This window comes from Choloepus didactylus, chromosome 18, assembly GCF_015220235.1.
Source record: "Choloepus didactylus isolate mChoDid1 chromosome 18, mChoDid1.pri, whole genome shotgun sequence".
NCBI lineage: Eukaryota > Metazoa > Chordata > Mammalia > Pilosa > Megalonychidae > Choloepus > Choloepus didactylus.
In genome coordinates, this window is record NC_051324.1 from 9779020 (window position 1) to 9794581 (window position 15562).

At 46.0% G+C, this 15562-nt stretch overlaps 1 protein-coding gene across 5 annotated transcripts in view; it reads left to right on the forward strand.

Annotated features, from left to right (window-relative positions):
* Window positions 1–8470: 8470 nt before the first annotated feature.
* The window catches only part of MYH10 (myosin heavy chain 10), a 157709-nt gene continuing 150617 nt past the window's right edge, over window positions 8471–15562 (forward strand). For 3 of the 5 annotated variants that reach the window (XM_037808396.1, XM_037808395.1, XM_037808398.1), the window contains exon 1: window positions 14860–15235. In XM_037808396.1, coding sequence (XP_037664324.1) covers window positions 14891–15235 — 345 coding nt within the window. In that variant the 5' untranslated portion in view covers window positions 14860–14890. Of the gene's footprint in view, window positions 8491–8637; window positions 8759–14859; window positions 15236–15562 lie in introns of those variants that run through there. The other 2 variants (XM_037808394.1, XM_037808397.1) reach the window with 2 other exon arrangements.

Genomic DNA, 15562 nt, shown 5'->3' on the forward strand with positions numbered 1-15562 from the left:
ACAACTGAATGAGTGTGGGCCTTAATTTGGATTGTTTGGGTCCTTTGTAAGTAGAAGAAATTCAGACATAGTAAGAGAGAAAGCCACAGGGAGGAGCTGGAAGCCGGAAGTCAATGGAACCTGGAAGAAAAAGGAGGGGACATCGTCATGTGATGGGAAAGCCAAGGAACCCAAGGATTGCCAACCAGCCAGAACGCTTCCAACCCTGGGAAGAAGTAAGCTTTCTAGCTAATGCCTTGATTTGGATTTCTGGCCTCTGAAACTGTGAGCTGATGGATTTCCTGTTGTTTATGTCAACCCATTGTGTGGTATTTGTCATAGTAGCCTGGAAACTGAGGCAGCCTCTGTGTAATCGAGGTAATATTGTGAATCAGTGTGACTATTCCCTACCCCTTTAAATTTCTCTGGCTAAGATAGACAGAGTAAATGCTCCTAAGTGTGTTCCAGTATCTATATGTATACCAGAGTGGCCCCTGCTAGGTAGGGGCTGTTTGTATGGCCTATTTGTGTACATAAATTCTACTTAGCATTGTTTTTCTGTCTTATATTTTTTTCTTTACTTTTTTTATAAGACCTTTAAGAGCCTTACATTATTTCTTCTGCAGGTTCTATATTCTTCATGTATCATTTAAAACACTAAGCAAGAGACAACACTCTTGTTAATAAACATCTATGGAAAATAACGAAAGAGCCCAATAAACTTCCTGTGAAGGTTGGTGTATAAGTCCTTTCCAAAGGGTAATGATAATGATGATTAATATAATAATAATCAAGAATAACACTTATTGACTGTTTTGTGCATGGCACTGTGCTCAGTAACCGTTACAAGCATTATTGTATTTAATCCTTAGTGCAACCCTTCAAAGTTGGTATTGTTATCCCTGCTTTGAAGATGAGGAAATTCAGTTCAGAGAGGTTAAATAACTTGCTTAGTGTCACACAGGATGTTTTAAATGAGAAAAGCTTTTGATAAAAATATCTTTTAAGAAGAGGACTGATTTGGATCTTCAAAACAACCTCACACATCTTTTTGCCTGAAGAATCATATCTATTTTCAGCAAATCCATGGAAATTTCTTGATTTTCTCTGTACAGCTAGTGTGTAGGACTGATGGGAAGAAAAGCAAACCAGCTCTGGCTCCTTAAAGATGAGGCAGCAGTGATGCTGGGTCATGGGATGAGGGTCAGTCTTGCCTCAGGGATGGCTCTCCACATTCCCACTGGGCCTGATGAACCAGGAACCAGTAGAAGCTCCAAGACCAATAACGCTGTTTCATTTCTAACCATCGACCAGACTAGACCGTTTGTCTCCAGTGGCCTTCTCCTCTCTCCATCAGTGGCTCCCAGCATTTGCCAACCTTAACATGAGCAATTGCTACCACTCTGCTCTCATTTTGCTTTCTTTCTGTTACCTTCTGCTGTTTTATGTTAATGCTCCCTCTCACTTCTCTTTTCATTTTGCTGCTCAAATATTACAGAAGGAAACTACCCTGGAAGCGTGGGAGTCCCAAGATGTACAGGGTTTGCTGTCAGCCTTCAGGAATCTCCAGGATCCTTTACTACCTTCTTTTCTGCAGCATGCACTCCATATTTTGTCCTCTCACCATTTCCTGGTATCACTTTTCCTTGCTTTTGAGCATGCTTTGGTTCCTTGCGCCCTTGCTTTTTCAGCCCGCTCTCCAAAACTGTTAGAATCCTGCTCACCTCCAACCTCAGCTAAAATGACACCCCTTCCTCAAAGCTGAAAGGAATCTCCTCATCCATCCATCCACCTGCCCATCCATCTACCCATCCATCTATCCACCCATCCATCCATCCAACCATCCATCCATCCATCCGTCCACCCATCCATCCATCCATCCACCTACCCATCCATCCACCCAACCACCCATCCATCCATCCATTCATCCATCCATCCATCCAACCATCCATCCACCCACCCACCCACACACTCTTCTAGCCAACAAAGATTTATTGAGCATCTACTATGTCTCAGGCACTCAGCTAATTTCTGAGGATACAAGCTGGCAACACCGGCCTTGCCTGCAAGGAGTTTATAGTGTAGCACTGTGCTGTCCTATATGGTATTTACTAGGCACATATAGCTGTTGAGCCCTTGAAATGCGGCTAGTCTGAGTTGAGATGTGCTATAAGTCTAAAACACACATTGCATTTTGAACACTTTGCATGAAAAAAGGAAGGTAAGACATTCTATTAATGATTTTTTTTTTATCGATTACATGTTGAAGTTAATATTCTCTCTATATTGGGTTAAACAAAATATATTTTTGACATTAATTTCAACTGTTTCTTTTTACTTTTAAAAAATGTGGCTACTAGAAAATTGAAAAGTACACGTGTGGCTTGCATTTGTGGCTCACAACGTATGTCTATTGGACAGCGCTGGTTTAGAAGGAGGATATGGAGCCTAAAAAGTGCTAAGGAGTTTTTGTAGGTGCTTTTATGAAAGTATGTACAGTGTAGAGTGAGGAAGTCTTTTTAACCCAGGAGGCCATGAGAAGAAAGGGGAAGGGAATCAATTTATAATGTGCCCAGCATTGTGCTGGACATTTTAATATCATCATGCATTGGCTTAGCACTTCAAATATCTCACTTAATCCTTGCAACAGCAGTTATTGCAACTGACCACGTCCTTCCAGCCCTCTGCCCCCTCCTTAGTTCAAGGCACCATCATCTCTCAGCTGGACTAATTGCTGCAGCAGCCTTTTGATTGTCCTCCCTCTTTCCCTTTGTCCCCTTTCAATCCATTCTCCATTTCATGGCCAGCATGATCCTTCAAGAACACAAACCTGGCGATGTTATTCCCCAACTTAAAACTCTTCCCCATTGTCGCCTGCATGAGATCTAAATTCCGCCCCATGGTTTATGTTATGGATTGAATTGTGCCCCCCACAAAGCCACGATCAAGCCCTGACCCCAAGTCCTTGGATGTGAACCCATTTGTAATAGGACCTTTGAACATGTTATCCATTAAGCTGAGGCCAAACTGAATCAGGTTGAGCCCTAATCCAATATGATCAGAGTCCGTATGAGCTGGTCCGTATGAGCTGGTCACAGCCAGCAGAAGAGGTAGCTGGAGATGGGGACAGACAGAAGGAGAGAGACTGCCATGTGACGGAGGCAGAGGCTGAGTTATGGGTTGCTGGCAAGCTACCACAGAACACTACAGACTACGGAGAAGGCAAGGCCCTGCTGACACCTTGATTTTGGACACCTAGTCTCCAAAACTGCCAGTCAATAAATTCCTGTTGTTTAGGCCAACTCCTCAGTGGTATTTGTTACAGCAGCTCTTGCAAACCAAGACAGTGTTCAAGCACCATCTGGCCTCTGCCTACCTCCTCCACCCCAGGTCTCACCACTCCTCTACTCTTGTTCTCTTGGCTCTGGCTTCTCTGAACTTGATTCTGGACTGGTGAGTCCTATACTCTCTCTTCTACATGCTGTTTATTTCTGAATGTTCCTCCTCTCTATGTCTGGTTAACGTCTTATTGTTCAGATTATATTTTCAACATTACTGTCTCTGTGAAGATGTTCCCTTACCACCCACTTTGCCACCACTCTGGGTTAAGTGTCTCTCTGATATGTCCAAGATCTTGCTGAACTTCCCATAAGATAGCACTACATTGCATACTCTCAATCTTTTTGGATCAGAGGCCTCTCTGCCGGAAACTGTAGGTCTTCTCCCCAGAAAAAAGAGCACATAGTAAATTTTGCACACAATCTCAGAGGGTTTATAGAAACCTAAAGCCCTTCAGGTTTCTCTGGACTCCAGATTAAGAACCCCGATTGTGTTACAATTATCTTCCTATGTATTTACATTCCTTGCTAGACTCCATACTCCTTGAGGGTTAGGACCATGCCTATCTTGTTACAGACATTTCCTTAGCACCTGGCACCATCTCTAGACACAGCAGCTCTTCCAGGAGCCTCTGTCACAGGTATGCCTTCCTCTAAGGCAAAGGTGCAAGGACTATCATGCCTTCGTTTTTCTAAATCAAATTGAATCAAGCTTAGCCATAATCTCCATGGTTGATAAGATGTCTTTAGTAGTTTTTCAGGAACCCCTTCTCATGGATTGTTCTAGAACTCCAGAGCTTAAGTGGCCCAAGAAAGTTCTGGAAGGTCTTTTCTTTCTCAGCTCACTGGAGTCTCTGATTTTACCATTACTTCTTCTGTTTCAAGACACCACAGTTGAGCCTCGGTCCTTTATGTCAGTCAGATACCATTGTCCTGGCTGGGGTGTCAGATGGCCATCATAGTATCCCCTCCATGAGGATCTACTGCTTCCAGGCATCATGTGCAAAGGAGACCCCTACTTACCCTTCTCATGGACACCTTAAACCTCCCACTTCTTCAGCACTTGCAGAGGGAAACAGCTCTACAACTCAGAAACACTACCCTTGTCTCATCATTTTGGGAAGATGTGACGGGATCCCCCTCAACTGGCCTAGAGCAGGGACTGAAAACGCAAATCCAAAAAGACCTGGCAAATAAGGTTAACGAGTGAAGCAGGCCAGTTTTACGAGACAACGGAGAGTGGTGGCGACTGAGGAGAGCACATGCTGTCTTAAAAGGAGCAGCATCTATCAGCCAACAAATTGTGGATGAATTCCTTGATCTTCCAATTTTTCAAGGGAAGCTGGAAATTTGGATTTTTCACTCGAAAGCTCTTGATTTTTTTTTTGATACTGAGGACAACTTATTATTTTTTTAAATAACTTCATTGAGGCATATGTTACATATCATATAATTCACGTTTTTGTAAGAGTATCATTCAATGATTTTTTTTTTTTTTTTTAGTAAATTTACCAAGTTGTGCAACCATCACCGTAAGTCAGTTTTAGGACATTTTCGTCACCCCAATAAAATCACTTGCACAAATTTACTGTTACTCCTTGGGCTGCCCATCCCCCTCCCACCAGCCCTCACCCCAGAAACTATGAATCTACTTTCTGTCTCTATAGCTTTGCCTTTTTTGGATATTTTATATTAAATAGGATCACATAATGTTCTTTTTAATGCAATTTTATTGAGATATATTCACATACCATACAAACATCTGAAGTGTACAATCAATTGTTTACAGTATCATCATATAGTTGTGCATTCATCACAGCAATCAATTTTTGAACATTTTCATTACTCCAAAAAAAAAAAAGAAAAAAGAAAAAGTGAAAAGAATACCCAAAACATCCCATACCCCTCCCCCAATTACTCATTTACTTTTTGTCCCCAATTTTTCTACTCATCTGTCCATACTCTGGATAAAAGGAGTGAGCCACAAGGTTTTCACAATCACACGGTCACACCATAAAAGCCATATAGTTATATGATTGTTTTCAAGAATCAAGGATACTGGGTTGCAGTTCAACAGTATCAGGTAAGCATCATGATTTTAAGGTTCCTTCATGTTGTCACAAATATCATAGTTTGCTCCTTTTTATCGCTGAATAGTATTCCATTGTATGGATATAACACATTTTGTCTATCCATTCACCAGATGATGGACATTTAGGTTATTTCCATCATTTGGCTATTATGAATAATACTGCTATGAACATTTGTGTGTAAGTCTTTATGTCAGTATGTTTTCCTTTTTCTTAGATAAATACCTTAGGAAAGAATTGCAGGATCATATGGTAAATTTATGTTTAACTTTTTAATTAACTGCCAAACCATCTTCCAAAGCGGATACACCATCTTACATTCCCACCAGTAATGACCAAGGGTTCCTGTTTCTCCACATCCCTACCAACATTTGTTGTTATGGGTCTTCCTGATTGTGGTCACTCCAGTGGGTGTGAAATGGTATCTCATTGTGGTTTGGGTTCGCATTTCCCCAATGGCTAATGATGTTGGATTGTTCTTGATTTTTAAATATTGGAATTCATTCAAATTTTGAAAACACTGCATATCAGCACTGCACAGATGGAACAAAACATGTTAGAATGAAACAAGATCATGGGCTGGAACTGACTGAGGGAGCAAACACAGACCTCTGACCTAGACTCTGTAAAACAATGGTCTGTGAACTCTTTTGCAGATGAAAGCAGTTTAGACCTGCAGCAAAAACCTTTGAAGGGAGAAGGGAAGGATCTTACTCTTTCCTAATGAACTTGTAGACTAGGAAAAAACACAGTTGATTTTTCCATTTTTTTTTTTTTTCAGTAAATCATCCTGTTACATATTTGTCGCATGAGCCCTTTAGGTTTATATTTGCATCCCTGTTTTTATTGATGACATTAAGCAATCTGTCAAAGGTTAAATAGCTAATAAGTGGCAGAGCTGGCTTCAAAGCCAGGTCTATTTGGTTCTAAATCTTGTGTTTTCCTCACTGTGCTATCTTTCGCCTCCCCAGGGAAGTGACTCATTTGCGCTTGGGCTTTGGGACACCTCAAATGGCAACAGATTCTGGGATGGAGCTATGTGGGGGCAGACTGGTGTCAGGAGCGTGCCTGGGATGGATGAGAGAGGTGGAGGTAGATTTGGGGAACATGGCAGAGGAAGGAATCAAAGCAATTTCAGGACTGGTTTCATTAACAGGCAAAGGGGAGTCAGGAAGAGAGTTTGGGTGGTGGGATGAAGCAGGAGTGGGAAGAAAATAAGTTTGGGGCCCAAAGCTTTTGAAGTGTCCCTCCCATCCAGGTAGGATGTCTAGCAGCCAGCTGAAAACGTGGGATCCAAGCACTAGAGAGAGGGGCTGGGCTAGAGATACATTTGGGGACATTCTCTTTATCACTGATTTCTCATCAAGGCTTCTTGCCCTCCTCTTCTGATGATCCACAGAATTTGAAAATTAAAATTATGAGAAACTGTGGTCTTGGTGGCTTACGGGGCTATTGCGTGTGGATTCTCTAAGTATGGAAGACTGCATTCATATGTGACTTCAAGTGACTGATAAAGCCGAGACACAGGTCTTAAGGACGGAATCTTTGATCTTTTCTAAACTCACTTGAAATTTCAGAAGAGAAATGTTCCTTATCATCCACATGCACTACATGGTTAATTGGTACTTAGGTGCAGACTGTGTTAAGAACAGACACCTGCTAGGAGCCAAGTCACAAGATACCTGGACAAGGGGCACCCGCCCCAGCAGGCAGGTGAGGTGGGGGGCCAGAAGCACTAGGACAAAGGACAATACAGGGCCTGATACAGACTTCCCCAGGAAGGACTCAGCACTCAGCTGCGACGGGGCCTCCTCTGAATTGTACCAGCCCTTCCTTATCATTTCCTGTCTTTCTTATTTTCTAATTCACTTTTTACCAACTGGAAGCTTCCTACACTTATGCCCTTATAGCATGTCATATGTATCAAAATACAATCATATCCCACATTAAGTATCTACATCTTGCTGTACAACTTTTGAAAGGATTTCTACAATTTTCAGTTTTTGTAAGAATAATTTTGTTCATGTGATTTAAATTTTATTATGCTTACATATAATTATACGAAATTTGCTGCAGTTGACTAGATTCTGCAGCTATTTCATTAAATATTTATTAACTTCGATTTTCCCAGTTTCCTGCCCTTATTTTAGACCCATTGCTGTTTTTTTTTCCCCCAAGTCTCAAATGTTTTCTAAGGCTCTTGAAAAAGCTCACGGGCCCTAGAAGATATGACAGCCCTTGTAGGCACCGGTTTTATTTTCCTAGAAACTCCTCACAGCCCTCTGGCGCAGTGCACTCTATTTGATGAATGAATGAATGAGGTTAGGGAAGGCCTTTCCCAGAGTCATCTTCCCAAAGCCAGTTTGTTTCTCCTTCTGGAATCTCAGTCCTGCCTGGAGGCTGGGGAGAGAGGCCCCTCCCCTCGCTAACCCCGAAACTGCGGCAGCTGAGGACGCGGCCGGGCGCCCAGACCTCCGCCAGCCCCGGGATCCGGGTTCGGACCGTGGCGGCAGCGCGCGCACCGCAGCCGGGGCCCCCCGCGGAGCCCGTGCGCATGGGCGGAGCTGCCCCCTCCCCCACTGCAGGTGAGCCGCAGAGCCGCGGCCCCCGCCCCCGCCGCCCCGGGGGTGACGTCAGGCCTCTGGACCGCGCTCCGGCCCCGCCCCTGCAGGGAGCGCCGGGGGCCCGCGGCTCCGCGATGGGAGCCCGAGTGGCTGCGGCAAACGCTGGGGTCGGAGGGGCGCTGCAGCGGGCTGCAGCCGGAGTCCTGACCCCAGGGCGAGGCGCGTCCAATCGGACCTCGGGGCGCGGAACGGCTCCCACCGCCGCACACCTGACCCCGCGGGCCGCACGGCCGAGAACCCGGCGACACGCGGGCTTCTGCAGGGTCCGCACCCGCGGCCTCGCGGGATCGTCGGGCACCCCCTCCGTCCTCAGCTGTCCGTCTCCGCGCCAGCCGGCCAATCGCCCGCGACTGCCCGGGCCGCACCTCCCGGAATCTGTGATGGACGGGAGGGGCAGCCTATGAGATTTGGGCCCTGGGCTCCAGGGCCGGGAGCGGGAGCCAATGAGCATCATTTCAGGTGGGTGGAGGGAGCCGGACCTCGGGAAGGTAGCTTCGTTCGGGTTGCTAACGTCTTCTCTTGGAGATGGGCGCGCAAACCGACCAGTGGGTCTGGGGGCGGCGGTGATGGGCGTGGAGCTGGCCCAATGAGGGTGGGAGTGGGTGGGGCATCCCGGAGCAGCAGTGCTAAAGGAGCCCGGCGGAGGCAGCGGTGGGTTCGGGACTGAGGCGCTGGATCTGTGGTCGCGGCTGGGGACGTGCGCCGGCGCCACCATCTTCGGCTGAAGGTGAGAGGTGCTGCTGCCGGGGTCCGAGTGCGGCCGCCGGGGTCGGGGGTCGGGGTCGGCTGGGGGAGTGGGGGAGAAGGGAGGGCCCCGGGCCCGGGGTTCGGGGCGGCTCTGGAGGGCAGGAGCGGAGCGGGAGCTGGGGAAGGCAGAGGGGGTCGGGGCGGGAGCGTTTGTGCTGCGGGGGGCTGTCGATTCGTGCGAGGAGGGACCTCGGGGGTAACGGGACCCCAGTGGGTGGAGAGACCCCTGGAGGGGCGGGCAGTGAGGTCCTTGGGAGTGAGACCCTTACAGGGATCAGGGCCTGGGTATGTGGGAGGCAGACCCCTGGGGGGTTGGGGCTGGGGATCTGGGGCTGGGGATCTGGGGCTGGGGGTGCGGGGTTCTGGTGCTCCGTGTGTGGGGTCCCTGGGGGCGTGGGAGCGGGGGGTCTGGTGTCCTGGGATGTCCCGCGGGTCCGTGTCCGCCTCCCAGGAGGGGAGAGGGACCGGGGGCGGTGTGGGGGCGGGGGGAGGGTATCTGGACGGGAAGGGCCCCTGGGTGGGTCTCTGGGAGGCTGGGGGGTTAGGCCGGGCCGCTGCCCCGGGCGCAGTGGAGGGGTTCGCCGAGGGCTCGGAAGGGTCCTGTGGGCTGGAGGGGCGGGCGGCCGGGGACTCTGCGGGCCGGGGAAGCCAGCGCGCTGCGGGTGAGGGGCGGAGGAGCCGGGGAGGGTCGGACCCTGCCGGAGCAGGGGGCGTCCAAGGACGCGCTCCAGAGCCCGCCCGGGGCCGGGGGGTGGAAGCCCCGGGCCGCCCCGCGAGGCCCGGACGGTGTGGGGAGGACGAGGCGGGAAATGCGGCGGGGGCGCGCTGCAGCAGGGCGGCCGGGGGGAGGGTCAGCCCTCGCCTCGGGATCCCTTTATTGTGTAAGTGATCCGGGAAGGGCACGCGGCGGAGTCTCCTGCTTGCCTTCCGCAGTTGGGGGGGGGGGGGTCACACCCTGATCCCATAAAATGGGACTGGAAATTGGGGCGGAGGGGAGTTGGAGCCTCGGAGTCCTGCGTTTGCGGGGGCTTTGTGGGCCTGCGGTGGGCGGCTGCGGCCCAGGGACCGGGGAGGCCCCCAGCCGGGCCTGCCTGGGATCCAGGGCCTGGGGTTAGCGATTCGGCGGGTCTGGGCAGGGGCTGGAGAGGTTTGGGGGACGTGGCCTCTGCCCATGACCGTTATCTCTGGTTCCTTGGGGCCTCTGCAGCTCCCTTCAGTATCACTGCGGTTGAGGGAAGGGGGTGGGGTGGTCTGGGGTGGAGTAGGGGAAAGCAGGCGGGTAGATCCAGACTGCAAATGAGACAAAGACTGCTGTTTTCGCTGATAATATAATACTAGATATAATACGTGGGCTTGGCCGATATTTATATATTTTTAACATTGAAACTGAGGATTCTGAGTCACACTTAGTTATTCTTGATAGTATCTCACTCTGGAAAACTTTAATCTGTTTATTGTTTTATCTCCTTCATCAATCTGCCTTTATTAATTGTTCTTATAGTTCCGTGCTTGTGATGTTTAAGTATGCCTGTCTGTCTCAGATTCTGGAAAAGTGGCCATTTTATGCATCTCCTTACTTCTGCACCTTAAATTCAGTTCTTCCTCATCCTTATCTGGAGAAAGCATATGGTGCAGTGGTGCGAAATTGCACAAGGCTTTTGCAGCAAAGGGATGTGACCCCTGAGAGCTTGGCTTTTCATTTAGGCTCCTTAGGGAAATCATTACAATGAAGATGGAGTAGATAGAAGGTGAGATGGAGGAAATTTTGAAGGGCAGGATGTATGGTGAAAGACGATCTGCTTCAGCGGTTTATGTTCTTTCTCCTCGAATGTGAAGAATTAAAATTCCTGGAGTTGGGTCCAAGTTTTGAAAATATTTAAAGATATTATTCAAGAGATGGTCCGGACCATTAAGAGAGGTAGTTTCCTTTTGCTTTTGATGTGTGTTTGTGATTGTGTGGTTCAGCAGAATTTGTTAAATTAACAGACTTGCACATCCTTGTAATTTGAATGACCTCAACTACAGTTGCACAAATCGGGACAGTTATGTTTTAGTGTATCTGTCTTGGAGGGATGCTATATCCTGAATAGCTAGGCTGTTTGCTTTTTACATGTGAGATTAGAAAATGGAATTGTTTTCCTGTATTCACACTTAAAGAAGTTTGCTGTGTGGCATTTCATTGGGAGTTAAAAATTGCCCTCGGCGGGTGGGGGTGATGGGTGGCGCAAGGGGTGGGGGTTCTAAAAGCGTGAATGGTGGGAGCTTTGGCTGTGTAGAGAGCTAAGTCATACACAGATAAATGAGTTAACTGGGGTTAGGTGGTTATTTCAAATGACTGGGAACTTTCAGATTATCTTTATGTCTTCTAAAAAGAGGTTCCTGCTTATTCCTTTTTTGTCCTATTTTTTTTCCTATAAAACTTAAAGCCTTTGCCACATTTTTCTAGCGTGTTCAAACTTGGTGATCATTGGCTAAAGCTATGATCTAAGCCATTGTGTTGTGTATTAGAGAGGCAGTATTTCGTACACTACCTGCCCTTCAGAATTCCCTTCCTTTCAACCCCCGTCCTTCTAATCTGCACGCTGGAGCCAGATCTTCTGGCTTCAATCCCAGTTCTCCTGCTTGTTAGCTGTGCGTCCTTGGGTTAGTTGTTGGCTTTCTCTGGACCTTGTTCCTCAACTGTAGAAGGGAGATATTAATAGCATCTACCTCATGGGGCTGTGCTGAGGACTAAGAGTTGATCCATGTAAACTGCTTAGAATAGTGCCTGGCTGTAATTAGCAATATATAACCACAGTATTGGCTGTTTTTAAAATTGCAGTCTTATCTCTTCCTCAAGGCAGAGAGAGCGCTTTGGAGTGGTTGTACTGTCATTTACCAGGATGATCGAGATTGTGCACCAAATGTACAAGTGGAATGGAAAACTTAGCAATCATGTTTGAAGAGTTAAAATGAGCTCTATTAATTAAGCAACAATTTGAGCACCTACTATCTGCTAAGGTGCTCTGCCCTAACGCCGGGTAGAGTAAGAAGAATGCCGGAAAAGAAGTACAAATAGTTAGGAGAGGGATAAGGATTAAATTGCCAGATTGACCTGAAAATATCTCCTGAAAGGGCGGCATTTGGGTCAGGATTTGGAGGAATGATAGGCTTTTTGGTTGTGGAGAGGTCAAGCTCACTGTGAGGGCAGAGACCTCCTATTACTACAAGTCGGGGTTATGAGGTTAAGTGCTTGAGATACAGCAAGCAACAGGAAACCGTCCACACAGTATTTAGTTAATTGTAGAAAAGTCTGGAAAAGTAAAAAGTAAACGTAATTTGTAACTCTCTATCCAGTGAAGACAACTGTTAATATCTTGAAATCTGTTCAGTTTTTTTTTTTTGAGTACATGTATATGTCATTTTTTCCTCACAAAACTGGGAACGTTTTGAAATTATAGTTTTGTGATCTGGTTTTTCCTTAATATTAAATTACCAGCGTGTTCACCTAGATTTAAGTTCAACAGTTATAACGAAGCTAGAAAAAAGTACAGTTAAATTTAAAATGTACCAGTTTGATAATACAATTTTTATATAGATAACTTACTTTTTAAAAAGGAGACCTGCTTTGGAAGTGACCTGTTAAACTTATTATAATTTATAGCCACCCATTAAATTTAAGCATATCAATTACATGCCCATGTAAAATTGAAGAAATATGTGTGCACCTCCTGGCTTTCCTAGGTGCTGTAGGGGATGTAAAAAAGTCTTGCAAATGGTTTACTTTTCCTCTATACAGAGGAAAATGTATAATAATGACTTATTACCATATTTGGCTATAGTTGGGTATTATGCTCGTTTAATAGACTCTGTCTTTAAAGGCTGGGTGTGTATCCTATTATTTGTGTCCAGATTCCCATGCCTCCCTCCTTCTTAGCAGAGTGCAGTATGTGAGTTGGAGAGACAGAAAACTTAGAGTCTTTTAGAGCAGTCCCTGGAAGTAAAGGGCCATGAATATTTTCTGTATTGCCTTCTCCTAAGCAGATCCCTAAGAAGGCAAACACGACTTTAGTTATAAAATGTGTTGGCACATGCTTCAGTTTGATTTGTGGAAGTCTTAATGTTACATATTTTGTGATCTCTTTGTTTCATTTTGTGTTGTGATTTTTGTTTTATCCAATGTTTTGATCTGTGGTTTTTGCATATTCTGTAAATCAGGTTATGAATTAGTCCAGACTTTGGTCTTTAACCTTTCTTTCCTACCCCAGCATAGTTAAGAGATATGACAGACTGTTAGTCACAGTGGCTCATCATGGCAACCAGAGAAGCAGCCTCAGCATCACCTGGGAACTTACTAGAAATGCAGATTCCAGGGTTCTGCCCCAGACCCGCTGTATCAGAAGCTGTGGAGATGAGGCCCAGCACGCATAAGCCTCCCTTGTGATTCTGATGCAGGCTAAAGTTTGAGAACCACTATGCTAGAGCCTGGGTGCTTGGAATGTATTACATTGTAACAAATAATTTCTGAAGACCACCTTCTATTTGATTGTAGTAAATTATTACTAGGCTTTAAAGGGCTAGTGTCTCTATGCCCTTGTTAGTGATTAACCTTTTAGACCACAGATCCCTTTGAGATCTGAAGAAGGGGGTGTTAGAAAAGCAGACATATGCACATGCTCTGTAGACAATGTTTTTATACCATGTCAGGGATTTCATGGAGTTTGAAATTCGTATATGAACTTAAGGTTGAGAAACCTCTTAACAACTTTGGGCGACTTTATGATTTCGCTTGCAGCCTTCTCTCCTCTTGCTCGCAAGGAAACCCTAGCATTTTGGGGTGTGGGGGACAATGGGCAGGGGTTGGGGTGATTTTATCGACTTAGAGGAGGTACTTTGTTGGCTTCTTGCATTGATTTGGGTAAAGTCATGAAAGCCATGCTTATGCAATTTGTAATAACCTGGATTTTGGAGTAATAGCAAAAGTATTTCATGATGGCGTCAGATTCCAAAGAGATAGTGTCAGGCTGGAAGGATGACTCAGATCAGAAAGGTGAAATCTTGCCCCATTTGATTCAAAAAGGCAACTGCACAAGTATAGGAGGAGGGGGCACTGAGCAGCAACAAGGACAGAGCCTTGGCTGATAGCTCATTAGGAGCCAAGAGTAGTGAACGCTAAACCTACTAATTAGGTCTTGAGATCCATTAATAGTAGAAGTCCCAGAAACAGAGCTTCCCTCAGTTTAGCCTAAGATTTCCTTCTGCACTGGTCAGAACAGTCGCTTCTGGGTCACACACTCTAGAGGGACATAAACAGGTTGGAGCTTGTTTAGAGGTGAGAGATCAGGGCAGTGAAATGAGTCTTGATGAATGATGGAATGTTTAAGCTAAAGAGGGAACTAAGGGGTAGGAGCAGCTGCAGCAATGGGAGTAGGGACCTGAATAGCTCCCATAACATGCTTGGAAGGCTGCCGTGTTGAAGCCAACTTGAACTCGTCCTCTGTGGCCCCATTTGATCACATCAAGACCACGTGGGGCCAAGGAGACGCTCTGGGGGACTGACTGGAGGAATTTCTAAGGAAAAGCGAAAGAGCTTGTTTAGCGGTAGAATGGGAGGCACATTTTGAACTTCTTTCTTCACTGTCCCAGCCATCCAGATACGTTTTGTAGCTATATCCTTGTGGTCACGCTAATTCCAGTACCACTCCATGGGCCTTTTATTATGACTCTTTGTTGTTGTTGTTTTTCTTTCTCCTTTCCCTTCTAAACTCCCTGTTTAATTTGTGGTGAGGGTGAAAGAGGAGATGAAGGGGGAAAAAAGTCAAACTGGAGCTTTGCTTTTTCCTTCTGCTTGTTTTGGAGCCCTCAGTAACTGAGGGCAGATCTTGAGTGGTCCTCAGATAACCAGAGTCATAATTTGTGGCTGCCTTCGAAATTTACCTTGGAAGTGGTGTGGTTGTGAGGAGGGTCACCCCAGGTCCTTAACTCAGCGTTTATATTCTTGTTTTTACCAAAGGTTTGGTTTCAGATTTCTTAGAAAATGAAAGTTTGCGGGTCTTTCTGTATTTTTGAAACATCTAACTTATTCTCCTCCCCTTCTCTCAGAGGTGATTGCTCTTGGGTCCTTCTGTTTACAATGGCACAGAGAACTGGACTTGAAGACCCCGAGAGGTATCTCTTTGTGGACAGGGCCGTCATCTACAACCCCGCCACTCAAGCTGATTGGACCGCTAAGAAGCTGGTGTGGATTCCGTCAGAGCGCCATGGTTTTGAGGCAGCTAGTATCAAAGAGGAGCGGGGTGATGAGGTTATGGTGGAGTTGGCAGAGAACGGAAAGAAAGCAATGGTCAACAAAGATGATATTCAGAAGATGAACCCACCCAAGTTTTCCAAGGTGGAGGATATGGCAGAATTGACGTGCTTGAACGAAGCTTCTGTTTTACATAATCTGAAGGATCGTTACTATTCAGGACTTATCTATGTAAGTATTCCTTCTTAATAATCATGCGAAGTGGTGACTGGGAATTAGTATAAATTCTATGTATTGTCACAAACGAGAACATGGAATATGCACACTTTCTGCTTAGTATTACTATTTCTGTTAAAGACAGAAAGTCTTATTTTGCTTTAAATCTTAGCACGTAATGTAAAACCATCTAGTCAGCGGTGATATATAATTAAATGACATTTGAAGACTTTATAGTAGTGTTCTGGGGCATAATAGATGGAAGAAAGTAGGGAGTTTAATATGGTAAAAAGCGTAGCATTAAAAGGAGGATACGGACAGCACATTGGTAGAAGGTCAGTC